Source organism: Anabrus simplex, chromosome 7, assembly GCF_040414725.1.
Source record: "Anabrus simplex isolate iqAnaSimp1 chromosome 7, ASM4041472v1, whole genome shotgun sequence".
NCBI lineage: Eukaryota > Metazoa > Arthropoda > Insecta > Orthoptera > Tettigoniidae > Anabrus > Anabrus simplex.
The window spans coordinates 111,778,251-111,799,795 of record NC_090271.1 but is presented as its reverse complement, the minus strand read 5'-3'; the positions used below and the strand labels follow the sequence as shown (position 1 = coordinate 111,799,795).

General features: G+C 40.4%; 1 protein-coding gene across 1 annotated transcript in view; it reads right to left on the bottom strand.

Annotated features, from left to right (window-relative positions):
• Nucleotides 1-21,545, bottom strand: part of LOC136876942 (esterase E4) — a 215,031-nt gene that overhangs the window by 47,755 nt on the left and 145,731 nt on the right. The window contains exon 7 of the mRNA XM_067150707.2: nt 8,627-8,808. Within this exon, the coding sequence (XP_067006808.2) occupies nt 8,627-8,808 (182 nt within the window). The remainder of the gene's footprint in view (nt 1-8,626; nt 8,809-21,545) is intronic.

Here is a 21,545-nt window from a genome sequence, read left to right as displayed (position 1 = left end):
ACGTTGAATGCTGCACGGTACATTGAAATTTTGACCCGTTTCATGAAACGTCTACGCAGGGTACGACCCCAGTACTCACAACAATGTTCATGGTTTTTTTGTCCACGATAACGATCGCCCATACGCAGCCAATATCGTCAAACAGTTCATGGCAAAAAAGGGGGTGGTACAACTTGAACATCCCCATACTCGCCAGATCTCAATCCTCCGGACTTCTTCCTATTCCCACGACTCAAAGTCGCTTTGAAAGGAAAGAGATTTGACGATACTCCCGACATCCAACGAAACGTGACGAGGCTTGTGAACGCCATCCCAAAGGAAGCCTTCTTGCAAAGTTTCCGGGACATGTATCGCTGACTTCAGCAGTGCATAGTAATGGGAGGGGACTATTTCGAAGGACAGTAAGGTCACTGTTGTGCATTGTTCATCTATGTTGATAGTATAGGACTATTTACCGAACTTTGTCACAGTTTGTAGTTGGAGGTGTACGGTGAATAACTGCAATGCAAAATTACACACTAAAGGACAGATAACAGAATTAATCAGTGCGAAGTAACGTTTTGTTCATAATCACGAAGTGGACGTACTTTTCTATTGTAAGGAAATTAACATCGTGTGGAGAAGGAAGGCCCAATATAGGAAATAGAAAAAACATCCAAAATTTTTAGATCTGTCGTACAAACTTTTGACAACGAAGGTGGATTAAATTCAACAGATGTAGCTTTATTCGGAAGAAATATTTATAATGCAAACGTGAAATTCTACGGTACTTATCTAAATTTAGAGACTAAGTGAATTAACGACTGGATTCGATAATTGTGAGCACTAATAGGGATGAAAAACTTTGGCGCATTAACCTACTCAGCAGAAACATTACACAGTAGTGCATTCTACCTTCGAGAGAGGAGAAAAGTTGAATTACACCTAGACATCAATGACAAGAGCGTTCGTTGCACAATAAGCAGAGCTGGTTTGGGAGCGGAAGCCCCCAGGTTACAGCCCCGAAGCGGCCTATATTCCTCTAGCATCCCTGGACAAGAGCATAGATCTACGTAGACCATTGAACTGGTTTGGTTCGATCACTGATCTGCTTAGGTTAGGTCCGCCGAATGACAAGACCTTCCACTTTGATCCCCATCTCAGTCCAGTCCTTCTGCAATCCGATAACCCACTTTGTTCACGTCTTTTCTCCTGTCCCACCCGTTGTTAGAATGAAGGAATACTGGGCTAAGAGGAAGAAAAGAGCTCACCAGAGTTAAGAACCACGTGGTCCATCGTAGGCCTAAACGAATAATAATAATAATAATAATTGAAAACCAGTATTCAGCATGATTAGTAAAAAACATATCATTCTTTGGATGTCTTATCAGAACACCTGACACCAGAATTAGCAGAAGAATAATTGAAAAATTAAGGGATAGCAGACCGAGATTAAATGGAACACGGAAATTAAGGAGGATATTAAAGAACTAGAAATAACAATAGACGATCTCAAAAACAAAACAGAAAAAATTAAGATACTTCAAGATACACACACCAGGCTACAGACCAAGATCAATAAAAAGGTCTAATGGGAGGGTATTTTCAACAGGACAAAGGAAGGCAGCATCTCCCAGAATGAAAAAATATTGGGCTGATAGGAAATCAAGAAATCCTTTGTATAATTGAATAGAGTGGTCCAATATAAGCCATAAAATGTAAAAAACTGGTCATTCTATCCATATTCATCTTGATCACTTGTCCAGGAAATCTTGCTTTCTTGCGTCCTATTTCTTCTGATATCGTCATCATGTTTTGGTACAGTTTGTCTCCGACCTTCGTTCTTATTATTTCACCTTCTCTTTTTGGTTTCAGAGTCTGCCTCCTTCTCTCTTCTTTCTCCAGTGTCTTCCCAGTGTCATCATCTCGTCCGTGTGTAGGGCCGCGGTCCTCACTATTGCCTTGTAGTTCCTGATCTTCACGCCCGTTGTTATTTTTCTTTTTGTACACTTCTCTGGTCGCACGGTAAGGTCGTCCTCGTCTTTTTCACCATCCTTTTTTTATGCTCTCGCAGCTCATGTTCCCTCCTGTTACGTATTCTCCAAGGTTCTTAAAATTTTCTACCTTCTGCACGATACTTCCTGGTGTTTTCCAACTCCCGGTGGTGTTCAGAGTCTTTGTCTTGCCGTAGGCGATCCGTAGTCCTACACTTCTGACTTTCTTGCTCATGTATTCGAGTTGTTTCTTTGAGTCGTCCGAAAAGGCTAGGCAGTCCACCAGTCCCTTGTTATCGTTTTGTCCTCCACGTTTGTCTTTGGTATCCCAATCTTGTTGTTTGTTGACCTTGATTGTCTGATAACTTCATCCAATGCTATGTCGAATAACATCGGTGACAGTCCGTCTCCCTGTTTTACACCCGTCTCGATCTCAAACTCTTCTGACAAAACACTCCTGAAATTCACCCTTGCCTGTTTTTTCTTTCAGTATCTCATGTCGTGATATCCCTCTGTAGTTGTTTGAGTCGCTCTCATCTCCCTTCTGGTGTATCGGTATTATGAATGCATTCTTTCACAATTCCAGTAATTTCGTCGTCCTCCAGTTGTCATACTGTCTGTCGCTTTGTCACCTCACCACATTACCATATCCGCCGATATTCCGTCGTCTCGGGTCGCCTTGTTATTGTTCAGGTCTCTTATGGCTTTTTACCACCTCATCCCTGGTCGGAGGTTATGGCTGTCTCTACGTCCGTCCCAAGTTTCAGTTCGTCTCCAGGCGTTTTTCAGTTCAGTTGGTCGTGGAAGTACTCCGCTATTATTCTACTATTCTCCTTTGCACGTTTGGCCAAGTTCTCTTTCTTATCTCTTAACAATTCTCTGCTCTTGTATCCTATCCCCTTTTTGAAATTCCCCAAAAAATCTCTGATGTTTTTTTCCTGAAGTTGTTCTCAATCTCGTCCAGTTCCTACTTCATCCTCTATCTTCTGGTCTATTTTATTGCTCTGGCCACTTCCTTTCTAGCTTCTACAAGAACCTCCCGTTTTTCCGGGTTATGCTTGTTGCTCCAGTCTCTCCAGGACTTTTCGTATTCTCTACTGTCTTCCCACAGTCCTTCCACCACCAGTGCTTCTTCTTATTCTTTGCTTCTTTCTTCCATAACTCAGCCTGTTTTCTCAATTTCGTTCTGTCTCCCCATTCATTCCGTGCTTGGAACCTCTCCTCGTACTTTCACTGGTGCGTCTTAGTTTGTTTCTATCGATCTTGGTATTTCCCAATGTTCTATTCGTCTGTGGATGTCTACTCCTGCTCGGTATCCATCGGCACTTGACTTCCGTAAGGTAGTGATCCGACTCGATCCTTGTGTTCTTCCTGAATATGGTAAGTTATTCATGATATCTTTAGTGCTTATCCGACTTACCGCAGCGTGATCAATATGTAATTGCCCTACACTTGTACGTGGGCTTGCCCATGTCTTTTTCTGGTTAGGTTTGGCCCTGAAGTGTGTTTTTGTTAGTCTAAGTTTGGTTGGGTTAAAGTTTCGCCCTTTATACTTGTCCTCCTGTGTGCCCGGTACTCTCTTACTATTCGCTTACGTTGGCTCTCTCTTCCGACCTATGCATTATAATCACCTACGAGTATTTTCACCTGTCTGTCTGGTATGCTTTTCAGGAAATAATCTAGTCCCTCCCAGAAGTTATCTACGGATTGCGGCTCCTTCCCTTTTTTGTCGTTGGTCGATGCATGACTGTTCATTATCATGTCCTGCTCGGCAGGTCGGTGTCGATATTTTTTTCCGACCTGCTCTTTACCTCACTTTTTCCACCCTCGTATCTCTTTTTCACTATGAACCCTGTACCAAAGCATGTAAGTGCGTGCCTCTTCTTTCCTATACTGATTCCTGGTTCTCCTTTAGCATCATGAAGCCTCATGACTCCACTTTTTCTTCTTCTCTGTATCTCGTTTCTTGCACGGTTAGTATCCCAACGTTTCCCTCCTTCGTCTCGTCTATTTATCCGTTTGAGTTTGCTGGTATTTATCATCGTTTGTATGTTTATGCTCTTCGTTCCCAGAGCTCATTGAGGACATGAACAAAGCACTTGGAGAATCTGGAATACAATGGTTGTACAGAGTACTAAACTAAATTTGTGAAGAAAATTAAATGCCCGGTGACTGGAGGCAAGGCGTGTTCATTCCACTATTTAAGAAAGGTGACTAAAAGAAGTGTAACAACTACAGAGTTAAAAATAAATGTATCCATCCTGGAGAGAATCAGAAAATTTGTTGAACCTAAACGTGGGGAAGAACAACATGGATTTAGACCGAATAAATCAACACTATACCTCATTTTTCGAGTAGAATTCTCCTTAAAAATATTGGGATAAGAACGGAATGCATGTGATCACGTAAGCACAAATGGGAAAGGTTGAGACCTAAAGAATGGCCAGATGAGGTTATAGCTCGAGTGAGACCACTGAGTAATATCGGGAGACAAAGAGCTGTGTGCTAATTCAATGAGGCCGGTCAAGTTGTTTTGAAACCAACAGCGGAGTCTATCATAATGGATAAGGTTATAAAAACAGTGAAAAGAAAGGATCAGACAACAAACGCACTTGTATTTGCTGATGTTATTGTATGGGGTGAGGCAGAAGCATAAGTTAAAGCTGAGCTAGATCTTTAGCAAGATGAATTTGAAAGAACGGGAATGATCATCAGCCGAACTAAAACCATTATTCTAGTGATCAGCCGAAATCTTGAAAAAGTCTTCCTGCGAGTGCAATATGAAGAAGTAGATATTATTAATAACTTTAAATATTTAGCGAGCTTCTTTTTATCTGGCAATACCATAAACCAAGAAATAGGCAAGAGAATACAAGCATCAAAATTCTACCATTTCGTTCGTCAACTGCTTTGGGATGACACATTTCCCCAAGCTTCCAAACTCACACTAAACAAAACATATCTTTTACCGACACTTATTGCTGCTTCGAGTCCATACGGTAGAATGTTGACTACACTTGAAAACATTCACCCTACAGGCCACTGAAATGAAGTGTTTTCGTTCTTGTCTCTAGAAAACAAGGTGAGAAAAAATACTGAATGAGAATATCCAGCAACAACTTTTATTGGCCAAGAGTCTATTAGAAACCTTAGAATTAAGCAGATTACGATGGTGTTGACATATGAGTAGGATGTCTCCAAATAGGACCCCAAAAGCATAGTATGAAAGGAACGTTGTTGGTAAAAAGCCCAGAGAGAGACCTTGTGATGGTTGGGAAAAGCAAATTTTCAAAGACCTTGCAAACCGTGATGCAAACTGGCAGCGAAGTCGATGAACAGGATGAACTGGAATAGGTTAGTAAACACCTGGCTTGTTAGAACGGAGAATTGATAATGACGATGATGATGATTCTGAAAACACTTTTTTATCCTTGATGTTTGTTAATGTTCTGAGAAGCTCCGACATTTCCCTTAGGCACTTCTCGCCAGGTCTCCCAGAATCCGATTGCTTGCTTGCGTCGGTCTTGACCGAGGGTGAATTGACCCCTGGGGTAATCTATATTCGATAGTGCGATCCATTCTATGAGCTGAAAATTTTGTTGAGATGGCTCGTGTACGTCCAGTATTCCGAATTAAGTTAGCCACAGAAGTTATAACCAGGCCGCCCATGACATGGGGTATAGACACTACCTGAACTCTTTCAGTGCCATTTCCTCCATTGGGGGTCCAGGGTAGTCCTAAAGGAGCTCATCCACCAAACGTCGTGGGCTCTCTTAGGGGTTGTAATATCTGAATCCATTTTCTTTCAGTTTTGACTCAGTTATGTTACTGTATATCTGTTAGGTTCTTCAGTCTGCCGAAACTAATTTTGAGTAATAAGTTTATAAACTACCTGGAAGAAAATATATGGTAACAGTGTTAAACCGGAAAAGGAACAACTTAATTAAAATAGAACGATATTTTTCGTTCTTATATGATCATCAGATTCTACCAAATCACACTCAAATAATGTAGACGACCATAATTATTTGTTTATTTCTGTTTAGAAAAGTATAAACAATTATGTTTATTCTGTTTAAATACTTATCAAGTTGAAAATCTGGAATGCTGGAGTGGAAAGGAAACAGGAATTCATACGTTCACAGTCCGAGTTTCCAAGTCCCTCGCCACCTTCTTTATGAACACAACACCTACGAATATGTGTAGAACAATGAACGCTTGTCAAACTTTTCACGCTACATTCAACCCTAGTTTTTACCATCACCACCCTCTTCGCTTTCTCTTCATCTCTGTACTAAAATAATGTCCAGTTTATGCATACATAAAAATGAGCAAGATCAAGAAAAAAACCCAAAACTAACAAGAGAATGGGATTTATATGTACGAAATCACAGCAGTAAAAACCAAGGAGATCACCCAGTATGAATTGATAAAACTGGCTTCATGTAAATAATGTATGTTCCCAAAAATTACAAATTGCTGAAACACTAATGTAATTATTCCTAAAGAATACCATTCTGATACGATACAAATTGTGATTTCAAGAAAGTTCAAACTTTTTCCCGTCGCTTAATTAAGCAAATATTTAACAAGATTATTGTTATGCAAAAGGAATCCAGTTATAATCCAAATATTGTAATATCATGGGTCAGGGAATATTTCCATACATTTATCAGTTTTGTCTGACTCACGCGATCATCAACTTCAGTTTCACTGGATGAACATTCAAATACAATGCAAATGAATTCACAGTCCGAGTTTTCAAGTCCCTCGTCAATTTTTCTTCCCCAATTAGACTCGGCCGTTTATACAGTTTTGAACATGCGATGAAAACAGACCGCGACTTCCTTATTTCAGCACTATTGACTGACTGACTGACTGTTCCAGCTATATATCCAAATCCAGCAGCATAAAACACGCAACAAACAACTGTCATCGGACGCTCTCATTTCTGTTGACCCACTGAATATTCGTCATAGGCAAATGTCACAATTGCTTAAAGAAAAGGAACGAATCATATGAAAGTTAGGATCGAGAAATGTCACTCGGATCAGTGATTAACTACCCCCAAAACCCCGTTTGGTATGCGACTGTTAACCACACCAGTATATGCAGATGTACGTACAAACTTTGCCCGTTTCTCTACGGGGTCGGGCATGAAGTGAGATGAAAGTTCGTGGCGAGTTTTTACGACCGGTTGCCCTTTCTGACGTCAACCCCATCAGAGGAGCTAATGAGATGAAATGAATGATGTGATATGAGGAAGAGAGAGAGTGAAAGCCGGTGCCGGCACATAGCCTACTCCTGTCGAATAGCACCAAGCGGTCTACTCAAGGCTTAACATCTCCACCTGACGGAAAGTCCGGCTCCATGGCTAAAGGGTTGGCGTACTGGCCTTTGGTCAGAGGGGTCCCGCGATCGATTCCCGGCGGGGTCGGGGATTTTAACCATCATTGGCTAATTTCGCTGACACAGGGACTGGGTATATGTGTCGTCATCATCATCATTTCATCCTCATCACGACGCGCAGGTCGTCTCCGGGTGTCAAATCAAAAGACCTGCACCTGGCGAGCCGAATATGTCCTCGGACACTCCCGGCACTAAAAGCCATACGCCATTTCATTTCATTTTTTTTCTGACGGAAAAATCACTATGAACAGCTTCATATGTCTGCACTCCATATGAACACTGCGGAGAGATTTGGAAATGAATCCGGGCTTTTGGTCCGCAATCTAGTGATTGGAAATAGTATACCACCACTTCGCCAACTCTACCGGTCAACATTCTGATGGTGAAAATGTTTCGAACAACGGGACTCGAACAGGCTAACAATCACGGCTATAAGCCGGGCTACTCCATCATCATCATCATAATCATCATCATCATCATCATCATCATTTCTCACGCCAGTAAGCCAGGTGCGGTTGTGCAGGAACCTCCTCCAGTATGTTCTGTCCATCCACAGATGTTGTGCATACATGCGAAGCCAGTTTACATGTCTAACTTCAAGATTCTTGAAAATATGCTTCTCCCAAGCATCACGAGGTCTTGGTCTCTCCTTGAGACAATGCGGTCAAAGTATGGTCGTGGAGTCCTATGGCGATCCATCCTTTTCATGTGATCATACCATTGCTGTCTCTTCACTTCTATGGTCTCCAGCAAGCTTCTTTCCAATCCAAGCTGTTGTCTGATATCGACATTCCTTATTTTATCCATTTTTTTTTGTAGACAAGAACGGAGGAACTTCATTTCTGTTGCCTGCTATTTTACTGAAAAGTGCGAACGTGTACTGTCAGTCCTAAGTCTGTAGATGTGGGAAGGAAACTTTTCGCTCATGTTTCATCTGTTCAATTTACTAGCTTATCTATCTTTGGCGGAATATATGCAGATCTGCTCAACATACATATCTCACATCCGGGCGGTGGAATTTTCATCAATTTACCACTTTCCAGACAGTGGTAGCGAGATTGATGGTTGTGACTGTTGCTTTAACAAAACTAAAATGACATCAGATAACCTAATAGCATTAACAGTTTACAGAGATAATTTTAAACTATAATGTAATGACTGATAGGCCTAGTCCTTGGAGGATGTTCTTGTATGTTGCTGAAATGAAATTTCCCGATAATTATTAAGGAATTGGTTATACTTACGTCAACATAATTCTCGAGTGTATCCTCACATATCCTGCTACAGCCAAAATAGAAATGCTTGATCCTGTCAATCAGGCGAAAATACTTTTCTGGGTTATTCTTAGCCGTCTGAATAGTGTCAGGGACTATCCAGTCGAAGTCGCGATCCAGTGATTGTAGTATCGACGAGTCGGAAATCACATCTGAAATTATTTCTTTCATTAGTACATATTTTTTTAATATAAGGCGTGATCAAAAAGTTTCCGTTTGAGGGCGTTGCTGCAGCGGACATGCAACGTAACGGACTCCGATGCGGGTGTATAAACACGGACATGTAGACAAAGGGATTAGTGTGGCAGTAGTGTCGTGCGTGCGTTAAATGCAGCCACGTGAACTGTGGCGACGTTATTACCAAATGCGTCCAAACAGGACCAACGTGCTCTTATTCTGTTCTTGGCTGGCAAAGGACAAATACCGGTGGACGTCATCGGAGAATGAAGACTGTGTATGGGGCAGCATGTCTGTCGAAAACCACCGTTGTGGAATGTTACGATTTTCCCTGTACTTGCAGCAAGTTATACATTGGGCAATCATGCCGGTCGATTTGTACTCGTATCAAGGAACATGAACGAAATATTCATCTCATCCAGCCAGACAAATCAGCAATAGCTGAGCACGCCCTATCGCTGGGTCATGATGTCGTGTTCCAAGATGCTCGAGCTCTTACCCACACTAGACACTACAGGTCCAGGATTATACGGAAATCTGTGGAAATACGTAGAAATCCTAACAATTTCAACACGGGCACTGCCTATCAATTAAGTAATACGTGGTTACCAGCCTTTAAGGATTTACATAGGTAGATATTTCTTTTCGGTGTTTTCCAAATTCGTACGTTCCTCATCACCAGATGTTTCATTCCAGGCTTGTGTCAATGTCATATGTATGTACACCTGTTATATGTCATGTGACTCCCTCTCAGACTGATTCTGATGGTTCCGTCGACTTCCGCTTTGAATGCTAGAGCTGTAAATACAAAGTATGTTACAAGTGTTTATTTATATATCCACCTATTCAATACAAAGAGATCTTTTTAGAAATTAAATATTATTATAAAATGTTAAGGGGCATGTTTCGCCCATATTAAGGGCATCATCAGCCTCAAATTCAAACCTGTATGGTGAAAAATCAGGATCCTGATTGCTCTTACAAACCATAAAAAGAGGATATCATTATAGGTGTCAGTCTAAACATACAAAATGTTAGAATGTCCTTGGCTAAAATTGCAGTATCAAGCTGCATGTCATAAGTTCACATGAATATACTTTCCGGAGCGTTGAAAAACTCGTTGGGGTAGGGCAGTAAACAGTAAACAGTAAACAGCTCCTTCAAGGAGGCACATTTCTGTTTCATTATAAAGACTGAGCTGTTTACTGCCCTACCCCAACAAGTTTTTCAACGCTCCGGAAAGTATATTCATGTGAACTTATGACATGCAGCTTGATACTGCAATTTTAGCCAAAGACATTCTAACATTTTGTATGTTTAGACTGACACTTACAATGATATCCTCTTTTTATGGCTTGTAAGAGCAATCAGGATCCTGATTTTTCACCATACAGGCTTGAATTTGAGGCTGATGATGCCCTTAATATGGGCGAAACATGTCCCTTAACATTTTATAATAATATTAAATTTCTAAAAAGATCTCATTGTATTGAATAGGTGGATATATAAATAAACACTTGTAACATACTTTGTATTTACGTTCATTTCAATACGGACCTAACATGAGAATTATAACATGTAATGCTAGAGCAAGACCAACTACAATATCTCAGACCTTAACCGACCTATCGAAACTGTCCATAATGGCGGCAGCTGGAGTGTTAGCATGCGTTTGTTTTGATTTGTGAAAGTCGTGTTGTTACCAAATATTTACGGAAATTTGAATATTATTAATCGTACATTATATTTATTTATGGTCTTAAGAAGGTTATAGATCCTCTTTCAGTGCCGTAAGAAGCTGTTTGTTCTCAAAGAGCTTATTTATTCCAACAATATCGGCGGTGATTAGGTTAACGTTCATTCTCGTGTTGTTCTCTGAAAGTATTTTCTTCATTTTTAGTTACCTATGCAATATGTTTATAGTTTAATGTGCTGTGTGCCTGGATGTAAGTAAGAGTTTCAGTGTTCCCGTTTCCAAAAGACCTAATATTAAGGCAAAATTGGGTTAAGAGCTTTCGTAAGGAAAACTTCGAACCGAATCATAGGCCTAATAATGCTGTGTACATTAATCATTTTATCATTTTTGAAATCAAATGTATTGTTAGGGAAAACATTATATACCCCTAGAAGGTGGTGATCTAATTCGAGTGCCGCGTAAACTAATGATGCCTATCCTAGCATTTGCCCTATCACCCAACGTACCTTACTACAAAGAAAATTAAATCAGTCCCAAAAACATCCGCAAAATCATGACCAAGATTTATGATTTAGAGACGAAATTAAACGGTGGTGCAAGAATGATGTAATTAATTTTCAACGTTTTACAATGAACGTGCGTAAACTAAACCTAACCCCTTTCCCGTGAGTGAACATGAGGATTATGTTCTTTTTTATGTAATATACAATTTTGCCGTCAATTCTGGTGAGTTATAAGGTAACGAGTTCTTTAGATGGCCAAGTGTATCATACAAATATCGCTTGTACCTACTCAACAATACAGGTGGATTTTGGAGGGTTGAAATATTGTTGGAGAAATTTGTTTGCGTGTTTTACATAATGGGCGGTGGTTAATAGTGGTGTCATAGTATTTCATGTAAGGTTAATAATGTTCTTTGTTGACATCTATATATCGTATTTAATTATTCATATTTCGAGTTAATGAGTTGCATTTCATGACGTTCGACTTGTGATCTTTTCTTTAGGTGACTCGCAATAAACACGCATAACCTTGCCCTCAACCTCTCATATCGCCCACCGATGTCCGCCATGTTTTTCCTGGATTACGGTCTGATGTAATTGTAGTTGGTCTTGGCTAGAGCTGTACCGACCACGTACGGTGAGCCATCTGGTGACGAATGAACGTACCACTTCCAGTTCTATTATTAACGTCTAAATTCAAACTTCATTCGTGGAGAAGTCTTCCTCGTGAACAGTCGAGATTTTCTTCCGAAGACGCAGAGCAAAATTCTCTGCGAAATGTAAACAATTTCACCTTATTTTCTTGACACGGCATACGCCCAAAAACCTATATCATGCCCATGTTACACCAAGTTCCGTGCGGGTCGCGTTTTGACACAGGCCGCCAGTCGATCTGAGAGGCCAGCCTCATCCATTACGGACAGCAACAAGCGGGCGGTGGATGAGGCGAATAGAGCGGGCCGGTGCAAAACCTTTCGTGCGCTGGCAATGGATAGTACTGATCTCTCCCCATGCGATTATCACGCCTTCGGTCCCCTCAAAAAGGCCTTGAAGGGTCGACGCTTCCTTTCGGACGAAGATGTACAACAGGCGGATAGGGACTTCTTTACTCAGCAGGACACTGTGTTTCACCACACGGGGATCTTCAATCTGATGCGTCGGTGGGATGAGTTCACGGCGATTTTACTTGATTGGCAACCCGATTCAGGACTGTACGGCCGTCGAACGGAAACTATTTGATCGCCCCTTATAAGTCGATTCAGTTAAGACTCCTCTTTCATTACAAGCTAATAAAAAACACTTCCTTAAGCCAAACCCAGGTATTTATGGGGTCGCTGAACCCAGGCTCACTTGTTTTTTTTTGTTTTTTTGTTTTTTTGCTAGGGGCTTTACGTCGCGCCGACACAGATAGGTCTTATGGCGACGATGGGATAGGAAAGGCCTAGGAGTTGGAAGGAAGCGGCCGTGGCCTTAATTAAGGTACAGCCCCAGCATTTTCCTAGTGTGAAAATGGGAAACCACGGAAAACCATTTTCAGGGCTGCCGATAGTGGGATTCGAACCTACTATCTCCCGGATGCAAGCTCACAGCCGCGCGCCTCTACACGCACGGCCAACTCGCCCGGTTTTTTGGTTTTGACTGGGGATTTAAGGGGTTACGTGTTCGGAATTCTTCAAAACTATGAAAAATTGTTTTTGCTGGATTTGCTGGCTTAATATGTTGAGAATCTAGTCGCAAAAGGATTTAGTTATTTCAGTACCTAAGTGTACTAAATCCCTAACACATACGCATCAGGTGCCACGCCCCCTTTTTTCATACATTGTTTTCTTTTTTTTTTTTCATCTTCGCTGAACACTTAATGTCTCTTTAGCCCGGCTCACACGAACTCCCCAAGTTTTACCTGCGCATCATCCGAACTCCGCAACTTTCCCAAAACTGCCCTTACCATCAGTATACGAACTCCGCAAATTAGCTGCAGACCTGTGATTTTCTCTTGGCCACTCCCCGCAACGCATTAGTAAGCCATGTAATGAAGAGATTCAATTGCAAATATGTTTGTTCAGAAGATATGTTTAAACTATCGATAACATTTCTACTTTGTACGAAACACATTTCACCATTTTGCCACTACACAATTTTCTTCTGGATGAATACTTCTCTTTCTTTGGTTTTCTTGTCAGTTTTTGGTACGGAAGTAAAAGTACGGTATGTGTGTACTCTTCTCAAGATGGATCATGAGTGTGATTTACCACGCGCCTAGACAAAACATGATCACTTCCCAGTGTAAAAATTTTGGCGTTACGGCTCTCCTTTTTCGAGCTTTCTCAGCCCTGATCACCAATTGATTTCACTTTCCTATAATGTCTGAATATAAAGTAGGAGTGTCTGACCCCTTTTACTGTACATTACTTTACATTCTCGGCACTAGATTCACTTCTACTATGCTCTTCTCTGCTGTCAGGTAAGCTAGCCGGACGCACCTGTTTTTCTACTTGAAGGGCAAGTTGCGAAATTCTGGTATGGGGATTAGTGGACACTTTTCTGAATTGCAGAGTTCGTGTCCGTCCGTTTAGTCAGGCAGTTGACGCTATCACACTTAAGGGTAGTGAAGAATGCTGTGAAGCGTCATTTCCGGTTGGTCAAGCATGTGGATTACAACGTAAAGTTTGTTTTGATATGAGAGAGTGTAAGACTGCGTGTTTTGTCATTTCCTGGACTTCCTTTTCCCAAGACAAATGTGCCTTTTTTCTCTGTAACTACTAAAGGTATTCATAGGCAGGCAGACTAAGCACTATCACACTTTTGCGTTCAAGGGAATTACAAAATATGCTATTTTATGTATGTGTATTTTTGTGAATCAAATAGGTATAAAATTACAAATGTCTGCAGGCATTAAATCATCAAGATCTTATAAATCACTAAAAAATTACAAGGTCAAGGACCTCAGCATTGCTGAGGAAAAGGTACATCAATATGACCAAAATTCAAATTGAGAAATAGTTTCTTCAAAAGCATGTAAAATAGCTATGAATTATGTATTTTAAATTAGTGTGCAAAGTTTCATGATTCTAACATCTTTTTTCCATGACAAATGTACCTTTTTTCTCTGTAACTACTGAAGGCATGAGTGTTAAACTTTATAGGCAGAGGATTTAGGAAATCAATTAATTTTCGTGCCCGTCTCCCCTTAAGGCCTTCATGCCTTTCTTGAAACCATGTGATTGTTCAAATGAAAATTGCAACCCAAGATGATAGAGTAACTTTCGAAACTTAGCCGTCCAGGTTCAAATTCAGCAGTTACTACTCACGTCCGTTAAATAATAATAATAATACATTCACTCATGTTGTATAGGCCAACTTTTGGCGACGTCATTTCAACTGGCCATTTCTGGCTTTCGTGTCTGCCCAGTACTTCCGCATGCGATCTCGGTGTTGTTCTTTCCTCTCCTGGGTCCATGCATTTCCTGTTTTCAATCTTAGCTAGTCTCGGAAACCCTGGAACGCTTTAAGTTTCTTCTTAAGAAGGACACGTTCCTGGATGTCATTAGGTGTGATGCCCATTTCCACCTCAACGAACCAAGCCTCTTTAGTTTTCTTCTACTGAAAGATGGTAATGATGCGGTTGGTCAGACTTGTTTCATGTATTCGTTGTCACATGCCCATAAAAGGTCATTCTTCTTTTCCGGATGGTATCGGTAATCTTCTCTACGTGGATGTATACTTCATCGTTATGCCGACTTCTATAGTCCGGACTCTCTTAGACAGGGACCTTTCTCAAAATCTTCCGTTCTTTGGCCTATAGTTTCTCGATCAGGCCTTTTTTTGTTCATAGCAAGACATTCTGAAGCGTATAAGACCCCTGGACGGATGACACTGCAGTAATGCCTCAGCTTTGGTTTGAACGATATGGACCTTTTGCTGTAGACGCCCTTGGTTAAATGATATGCCATTTCCATGTTGTTCATCTGTAATGTATAGGCTCCTTTCTCTGACAAGTTCGGTGTTTTCAGTTCTCCCAGATACTCGATATCTACTTGTACAATTTTGTTTTGTACAACTGTGAGCTCTCTGGGTGCCAGCTTGACATTAGTTAAAAATTTCATTTTCTAAAAAGGGATCTGGGGGCCTACTTTCGCTGCTTGTGTTTAAGCAGAAAAACCTGTTCCACTCCAGGACGACCTTTCCAAGGACACAGTTGAAGAGTAGAGGTAATAGTGTCCATCTCCTTGCCTAACTCCTGTTTGATTTCAAAGGAGTTTGAAATCTTTCCCCTGAACTTCACCTTCGAAGTTGTGTTAGTCAATGTTTGTTGGATGATTGTTCTATTTTTGTTGTCTAGGCCAATTTCCTTTAAAATTCCGATCAGCGTGGTGCGATCTATCGAGTCATATGTCTTTTTGAAATCTATGAATGTCACCACAAATTCTTTATTTCTGACCTTCATATATGAAAGAATGGATTTGAGGTTCAAGATTTCTTCGATACAAGAACGTCCTTTTCTGAAACCTCCCTGATATTCACCGATTTGTGGATCTAATTGTTCTTCTGCCCTCGTTTGAGAGGCTTTTGACAGAATCTTGCATGTTATCAGCAGGAGAGAGGTACCACGGTAGTTAGTCACGTCTGTTTTATCGCCTTTCTTATCAAGGGGGCGAATCAAAGCTGAAGTCCAGCAATTCGGAAGTATCTCTGTTTTCCAAATCTCGAAGATAATTTCCGTTAGTTCATCCAGACTTTTGTCATCTGCATACTTCCGAAGTTCAGCAGTTATAGAATCCTTCCCTGGTGTCTTGTTGTCCTTAAGTGACTGAATAATTTGTTTGAGTTATTCTTTCTTTGGTGGTGATGAACTGGAATGAATCTGCATAACATCTTCAAAAGGAAAAGTGGAATTTGGAGCTTCACAACTCAAACGGGATGCAAAATAATTGACCAGAATCTGGCAATTGTCCTTATCATTGTGAGCTATTTTACCGTTGGGGCTCCTGAATTGTAGGCTTGGAGGATTGTATTTGCTGAGATTGCTCTTAAAGGTTCTATAGAAGTTTTGTGTGTTAGTCTTCTGGAAATCTTATTCAATTTTTGCTAGCTGCATCTTGTCAAATATACGTACATACATATGGTCTTTGCAGCATCTTTTCTGGCGTTCAGGAAGTTTGTCCTGTTAGTGTCGTTCTTATTAGAGTTCCATCTCTGCCAAGCAAGTTGTCTTTGTGTTACTGCCACATCACATTCACTGTTCCACCTTGCATGTTTCCTTGTTTTTGACAGTAAAATAGTCTTCTTTGCTGTCCCAACTAGGGCCTCTTGTAGTTGTTCCCAGTTCTCGGGATTCAGGGATTCGAGATTTTGTGTGAATTCTCGGGTGGACCACAGCTTTTCTACGTCAAATCTATCAATCTTTTTCTCCTGTGCCTTTTTTGGAGTTTCTAGGAAGCAGTTTAACTTTAATCTTTGAGATAGTACTGATAATAATAAAGTAACGGGCGATCAAAAAGTTTCCGTTCGACGGCCGTACAGTCCCGAATCGGGATGCCAGTCAAGAAAAATCGCCGTGAGCATTAAGGCACTCTTCCCACCGACGCACCACGTGTGGAAAAACACCATGTCCTGCTACTTAAAGAAGTCCATAACCGCCTGTTGCACATCCTCGTCCGATAGGAAATTGTCGACTCTTCAAGGCCTTTTTGAGGGCACCGAAGGCGTGATAATCTCACGGAGAGAGATCAGGACTATCCATTGCCAGCGCACGAATAGTTATGCGCCAGCCCGCCCTAATCGTCTCATCCACTGACCACTTGTTGTTGTCCGTAATGGATGACGCTGGTCTTCCAGATCGACCGGCGTCTTGTGTGGAAACGCGACCCGCACGGAACTTGGTGCACCATTCCACAACGGTGTTTTTCGATAGACATGCTGCCCTGTACACAGTCTTCGTTCTACGATGGATGTCCACCGGCGTTCGTTCTTCGGCAGCCAAGAACAGAATAACAGCACGTTGGTCCTGTTTGGACGCATTTAGTAATAACGTCGCCATAGTTCACGTGGCCGCATTTGATGCACGCATCTCGGCACGATACGACTGCCACACTAATCCTTTTGCCTTCATGTCCGTACTTATACATCCACATCAGAGTTGCGCTAAGTTGTATGTCCGCTGCAGCAACGCCCTCAAACGGAAACGTTTTGACCACACGCCTTATAATAATAATAATAAATAATGATAAATAATGATAATATCCGACCGGAAACAGGTGCGGAATTAAAAATAAGATTCTCCAAACTCAACATCTTAACATTATTTTCGGCTCGCGCCACTACGTGGTTCAGCTAGATAGCCCTTGCAAAATTGGAAATTTCCTTAAGTTGAGCTAAATCGGAATTTCTCTGTGGTTAACAACCGTAGTTGTTACTCGGAGATGGCTCCACTCAAGGATGACTACCTTCGAAAGTCTAATATGGAAAGGTCTTTCGGGGAAACAATTACGCCGTCCTGCCCAATAAAAAAGCAGGAAATGGCTACATCGAATTCGGTGGATAGCCACTTAGAAAGCAGCAACGAATTGGACCGTTTGCAATCACCCAGACGAACACCTGCACAAAAAACAGGATCAAACTTAACAAAATCAACTACATCGCAACACACAATATTAATTTTCTACTAAAAACTAGACAACTAAAAACTTTACTGATGAATTGGATAAACAGAAAATTTTAATAGCGGAACTCTAGGAGATGAGAAACACGACAGAAGAACCGTGTGAATATTGAGGGGAAACCCGGACCAAGGGTCATAACACAATGCACCCAATTCGTAAGAGGGTTTATAGTAAATGTAAAAATAATATATTCTATAATTCTATATATTATATATATTATTATATTAGCGTTAGAAACAACAAACAAAATGTATACCATCATAAATGTCCATTCCCCTACTAATGCGAAACAGTTTCTGTCGAAGTCCAGGAGAGAAGCAGAAAAGTAAGTAGTGGGATCTCCTCGAACAAACAGTAAACCAAGTAAATAAAACAATGATAAGATTTTTTAGGGGACTTCATTGCTCAGCTAGGGAGAGAAACGATACCGAGATGTAATCGGGAAATGGTCTCCATATAAAAATACAAATAGGAATGGCCAAAGACTTGTTGAACTGTGCAGACAGCACAACCTCATCTACATATCCACAAACATCAAAAGGAGGTCAAACAAACTTAAAACTCGGAAGCACCCTGGTTGGAGAGAAGGGGAATGGCAGCTGGACCACGCTTGCATGAAAAAATCCTTTCACAGAAAAATCTACAACGAAGAGGAATAGACACTGGCTCAGACCATTATAGAGTCAAAGTTAAAGTTAAGTTCACATCTGCAGAAGAAGAAACAGAAAATGAACAAAGAAAATGGAAATTGTGACCAATACCAATGAATCAGAAATGACAAATATCAAGAAACTATACGAACCATAAAATTAACGGACAATTTAGAAAAACTAATACCATTTCTCCAACAATCTGAAAGTTCATGCCTGGTGGACATCAAAATGGGATAAAATTCATTAAGAAAGACACCAGACAAAGTTAAACATTTCCGACCAACGAAACAGAAGAAAATCCCATCAACCTCCAAAATATCAGAAAAATATTCACCCGAATTATAAGGCAAATTAAGAAAAAATCTCAGAGAGGTTAAATAAGTCAAACGAAGAAAATTACCACAAAACCAAAACTATTACAGAACCTTTGAAAGGCAACTACAAAGATATGACTCCGCTACGTTAATGCTGAAAAGTGAGGACGGAAAAATCGTACATAAGTGAAAAGGAACACGACCAAATCATGTAAAACTTATTCAAGAAACTTTTAAACCACGAAGAACCCAAGGAACTTTTAAAAATTTCCTCCCTGAACATGGCTCTATAAAGAAATTGGGTAACAGAAAAATTCCTTGAAATTTGGACCACGACTATAATCCACCCAGTCCACAAAAAAAGGAGATAAGGTCTGCACATACAAAATTATATTTCAGAATCGTATATATTAAGATAAAAGAAAAACTAGAGCGAGAATCATATGGATACGAGGGAGGCTTCAGACCTAGGGGAAACTGCATAGAACAGATCATCATAACTTTAAAATAAAATTCATCATGGCATATTGCAGGAAATAAAACACGCCTCTTGCTGTAACCTGTCTGGACTTGAATAAGGCATGTGATTGTATCCACAGACCTTCAATATTGAAAATCTTAAGAAATTCCACCAAAAATAAACAACATTGGTATTACTCACCTTAACCAACATAAATTCTAAAGTCAAGTTCAGAGGGAATTTTTTAGCCATTCGTCATAAAAAAGTTTACGACAGGGACATTGCCTGTAACCTGTAACCACTGCTGTTCAACTGTTCCTTGGAATATATAATGAGATAATGCTACAAGGATAACCCGAAGAACATCAATATTGGAAGATCAAAAGGGAACATGTTTAAACTACCTGGGATTCACTGATGACTTTGCTCTAATGTCCAACAACGTTCAGGAAACCGGACAAGAAATTAAATCACTAGAAGAAATAGCACTGAAAATCGGCCTCAGAATATCCTTCGAAAAGAATGAAATCATGGTATCTGACACATCACTCATAAATAAAATCACAATAGATGACAAGGAAATGAAAATCGTAGACAAAGTTTAATATTTGGACGAAATAATAACGTATATACTCAACTAAAAGGAGGCTTGGCGTAATAGAATAAATAAACTGACCAGAATAAAACATATCACAAAGGTATAAAAAAGGCATCTCAATAGCCAGGAAATTAAAACGCTCTAAAACCGCTCTACAACCAGAAATAACACACGAAAGTGTAACTATTTTCAGAACAAGTAACACTAAAAAATGGACAGAATACTCAAGATTGGAAGGAGAATAACCAGAACGTGTTTAAACAAGTACTAGAAAGAAAATGGACACTGAAGACCAGCTTCAAATGAAATAGTCTACCAGGAAATGGAACCGATGATGAACACAATCAGGAAGAAACGAATCTCATTCTTTGGGCATCTACTCAGGACACCAGAAAACAGGATCATCAAGAGAATTATTGAAAAATTATGAAACAGTAAGAGGAACATCAGATGGATTAGAGAAATCAAGGAAGACATGAGGTTATTACAAAGTACAATAGAAGATTTCAAAAACAAAACAGAGAAAATCAATAAACTCGCAGACAAAGCAGACTACAAACCAAGATCAACCGACGGTCAATTTCAAACGAAGAAGGATAGTTAAGATCCGAGAGAATGAAGACTTGCTGGGCTGACATAAGACTGAAGAACCCTTTGTATAAAATTAATTGAAGTGATCCAATGAAGGCCATAAAATGAAAATAATAATAATAATAATAATAATAATAATAATAATAATAATAATAATAATAATAATAATACCCATTTCACGAGCCACTAAACACCTTCACTGTTTTTGAAGACATCGAAGTAACGGAATTTAATTCTAAGTTCTTTACGAGCCGCTAAATTGGTCGATACTGCACTGGAGGACTTGACCACCTTCAAAGATCACCGGACTGAGGCGGATAGAACCCGCCAACTTGGGCTCAGGAAACCAGCACTGCATTCCTGAGCCACTCATCCCGGCATAATGACATCCATACGCCGCAAAATAAGATAGAAATATCAAGGATGCAATGCAGAATGAAGTTACAGAATGTTGTTAATCGTATCACAGAGTCACACAGCATGGAAATGTAAACTTTCACAAATTCAAATGAATGCTTTTATTCCAGTATCTAACTCAAATAAACATTAATAAGGAAAAGGTCACAATTTGTGTTTTCTTTTTTAATGAAGGTTGTCCTATCTTCACCCTGCCTTAGCGCCGTGTATAGTACGCGAACCTTTTTTTGAGCCCTAGTTCCCATTCAGCACTATGGAGCACAGCACTCAAAAGGTTCTCTGGTACCGTTCAGATCTCTGACATGCTGTGCCATGCTTGCGATTAGTACATTGACATCATCAGAAGAAAGACGACCTCATTCCATCTGGGCGATTCTAATGACATCTGGGAGAGTCTGTAGAGGTTTTGGACGATCAACAACAGCCGTTTTCAACCTGTACCATGGATGCCCAATGCAGTCCATGTCCGGTGAATCAGCTGGCCTATTCACATGGTTGATATCCGCCTCTCAGTTGAAGTTCCTCACTGATGAAACTCGATGAGGGTGAGCATTGCCGTCAACGAAACTGAATTCAGCACCATATTAGTCTCTAAAGGGTCGAAGAATGTCAACGATATACGGCCGGGCAGTTAACGTCCTTCGCATTGGTATCAAAGCTGTACGACGACCATGAAACGTAAACACTAGATGATATTCGTGCTGCACTGTATATACACATACCACCAGGCTCAACACAGATCGTAGTCAGTGACATCTGCTCTATTGAATTACAACCTGTGACAATAAAGTTCGGTGACTGAAGTCAGAACGGTCGATCCG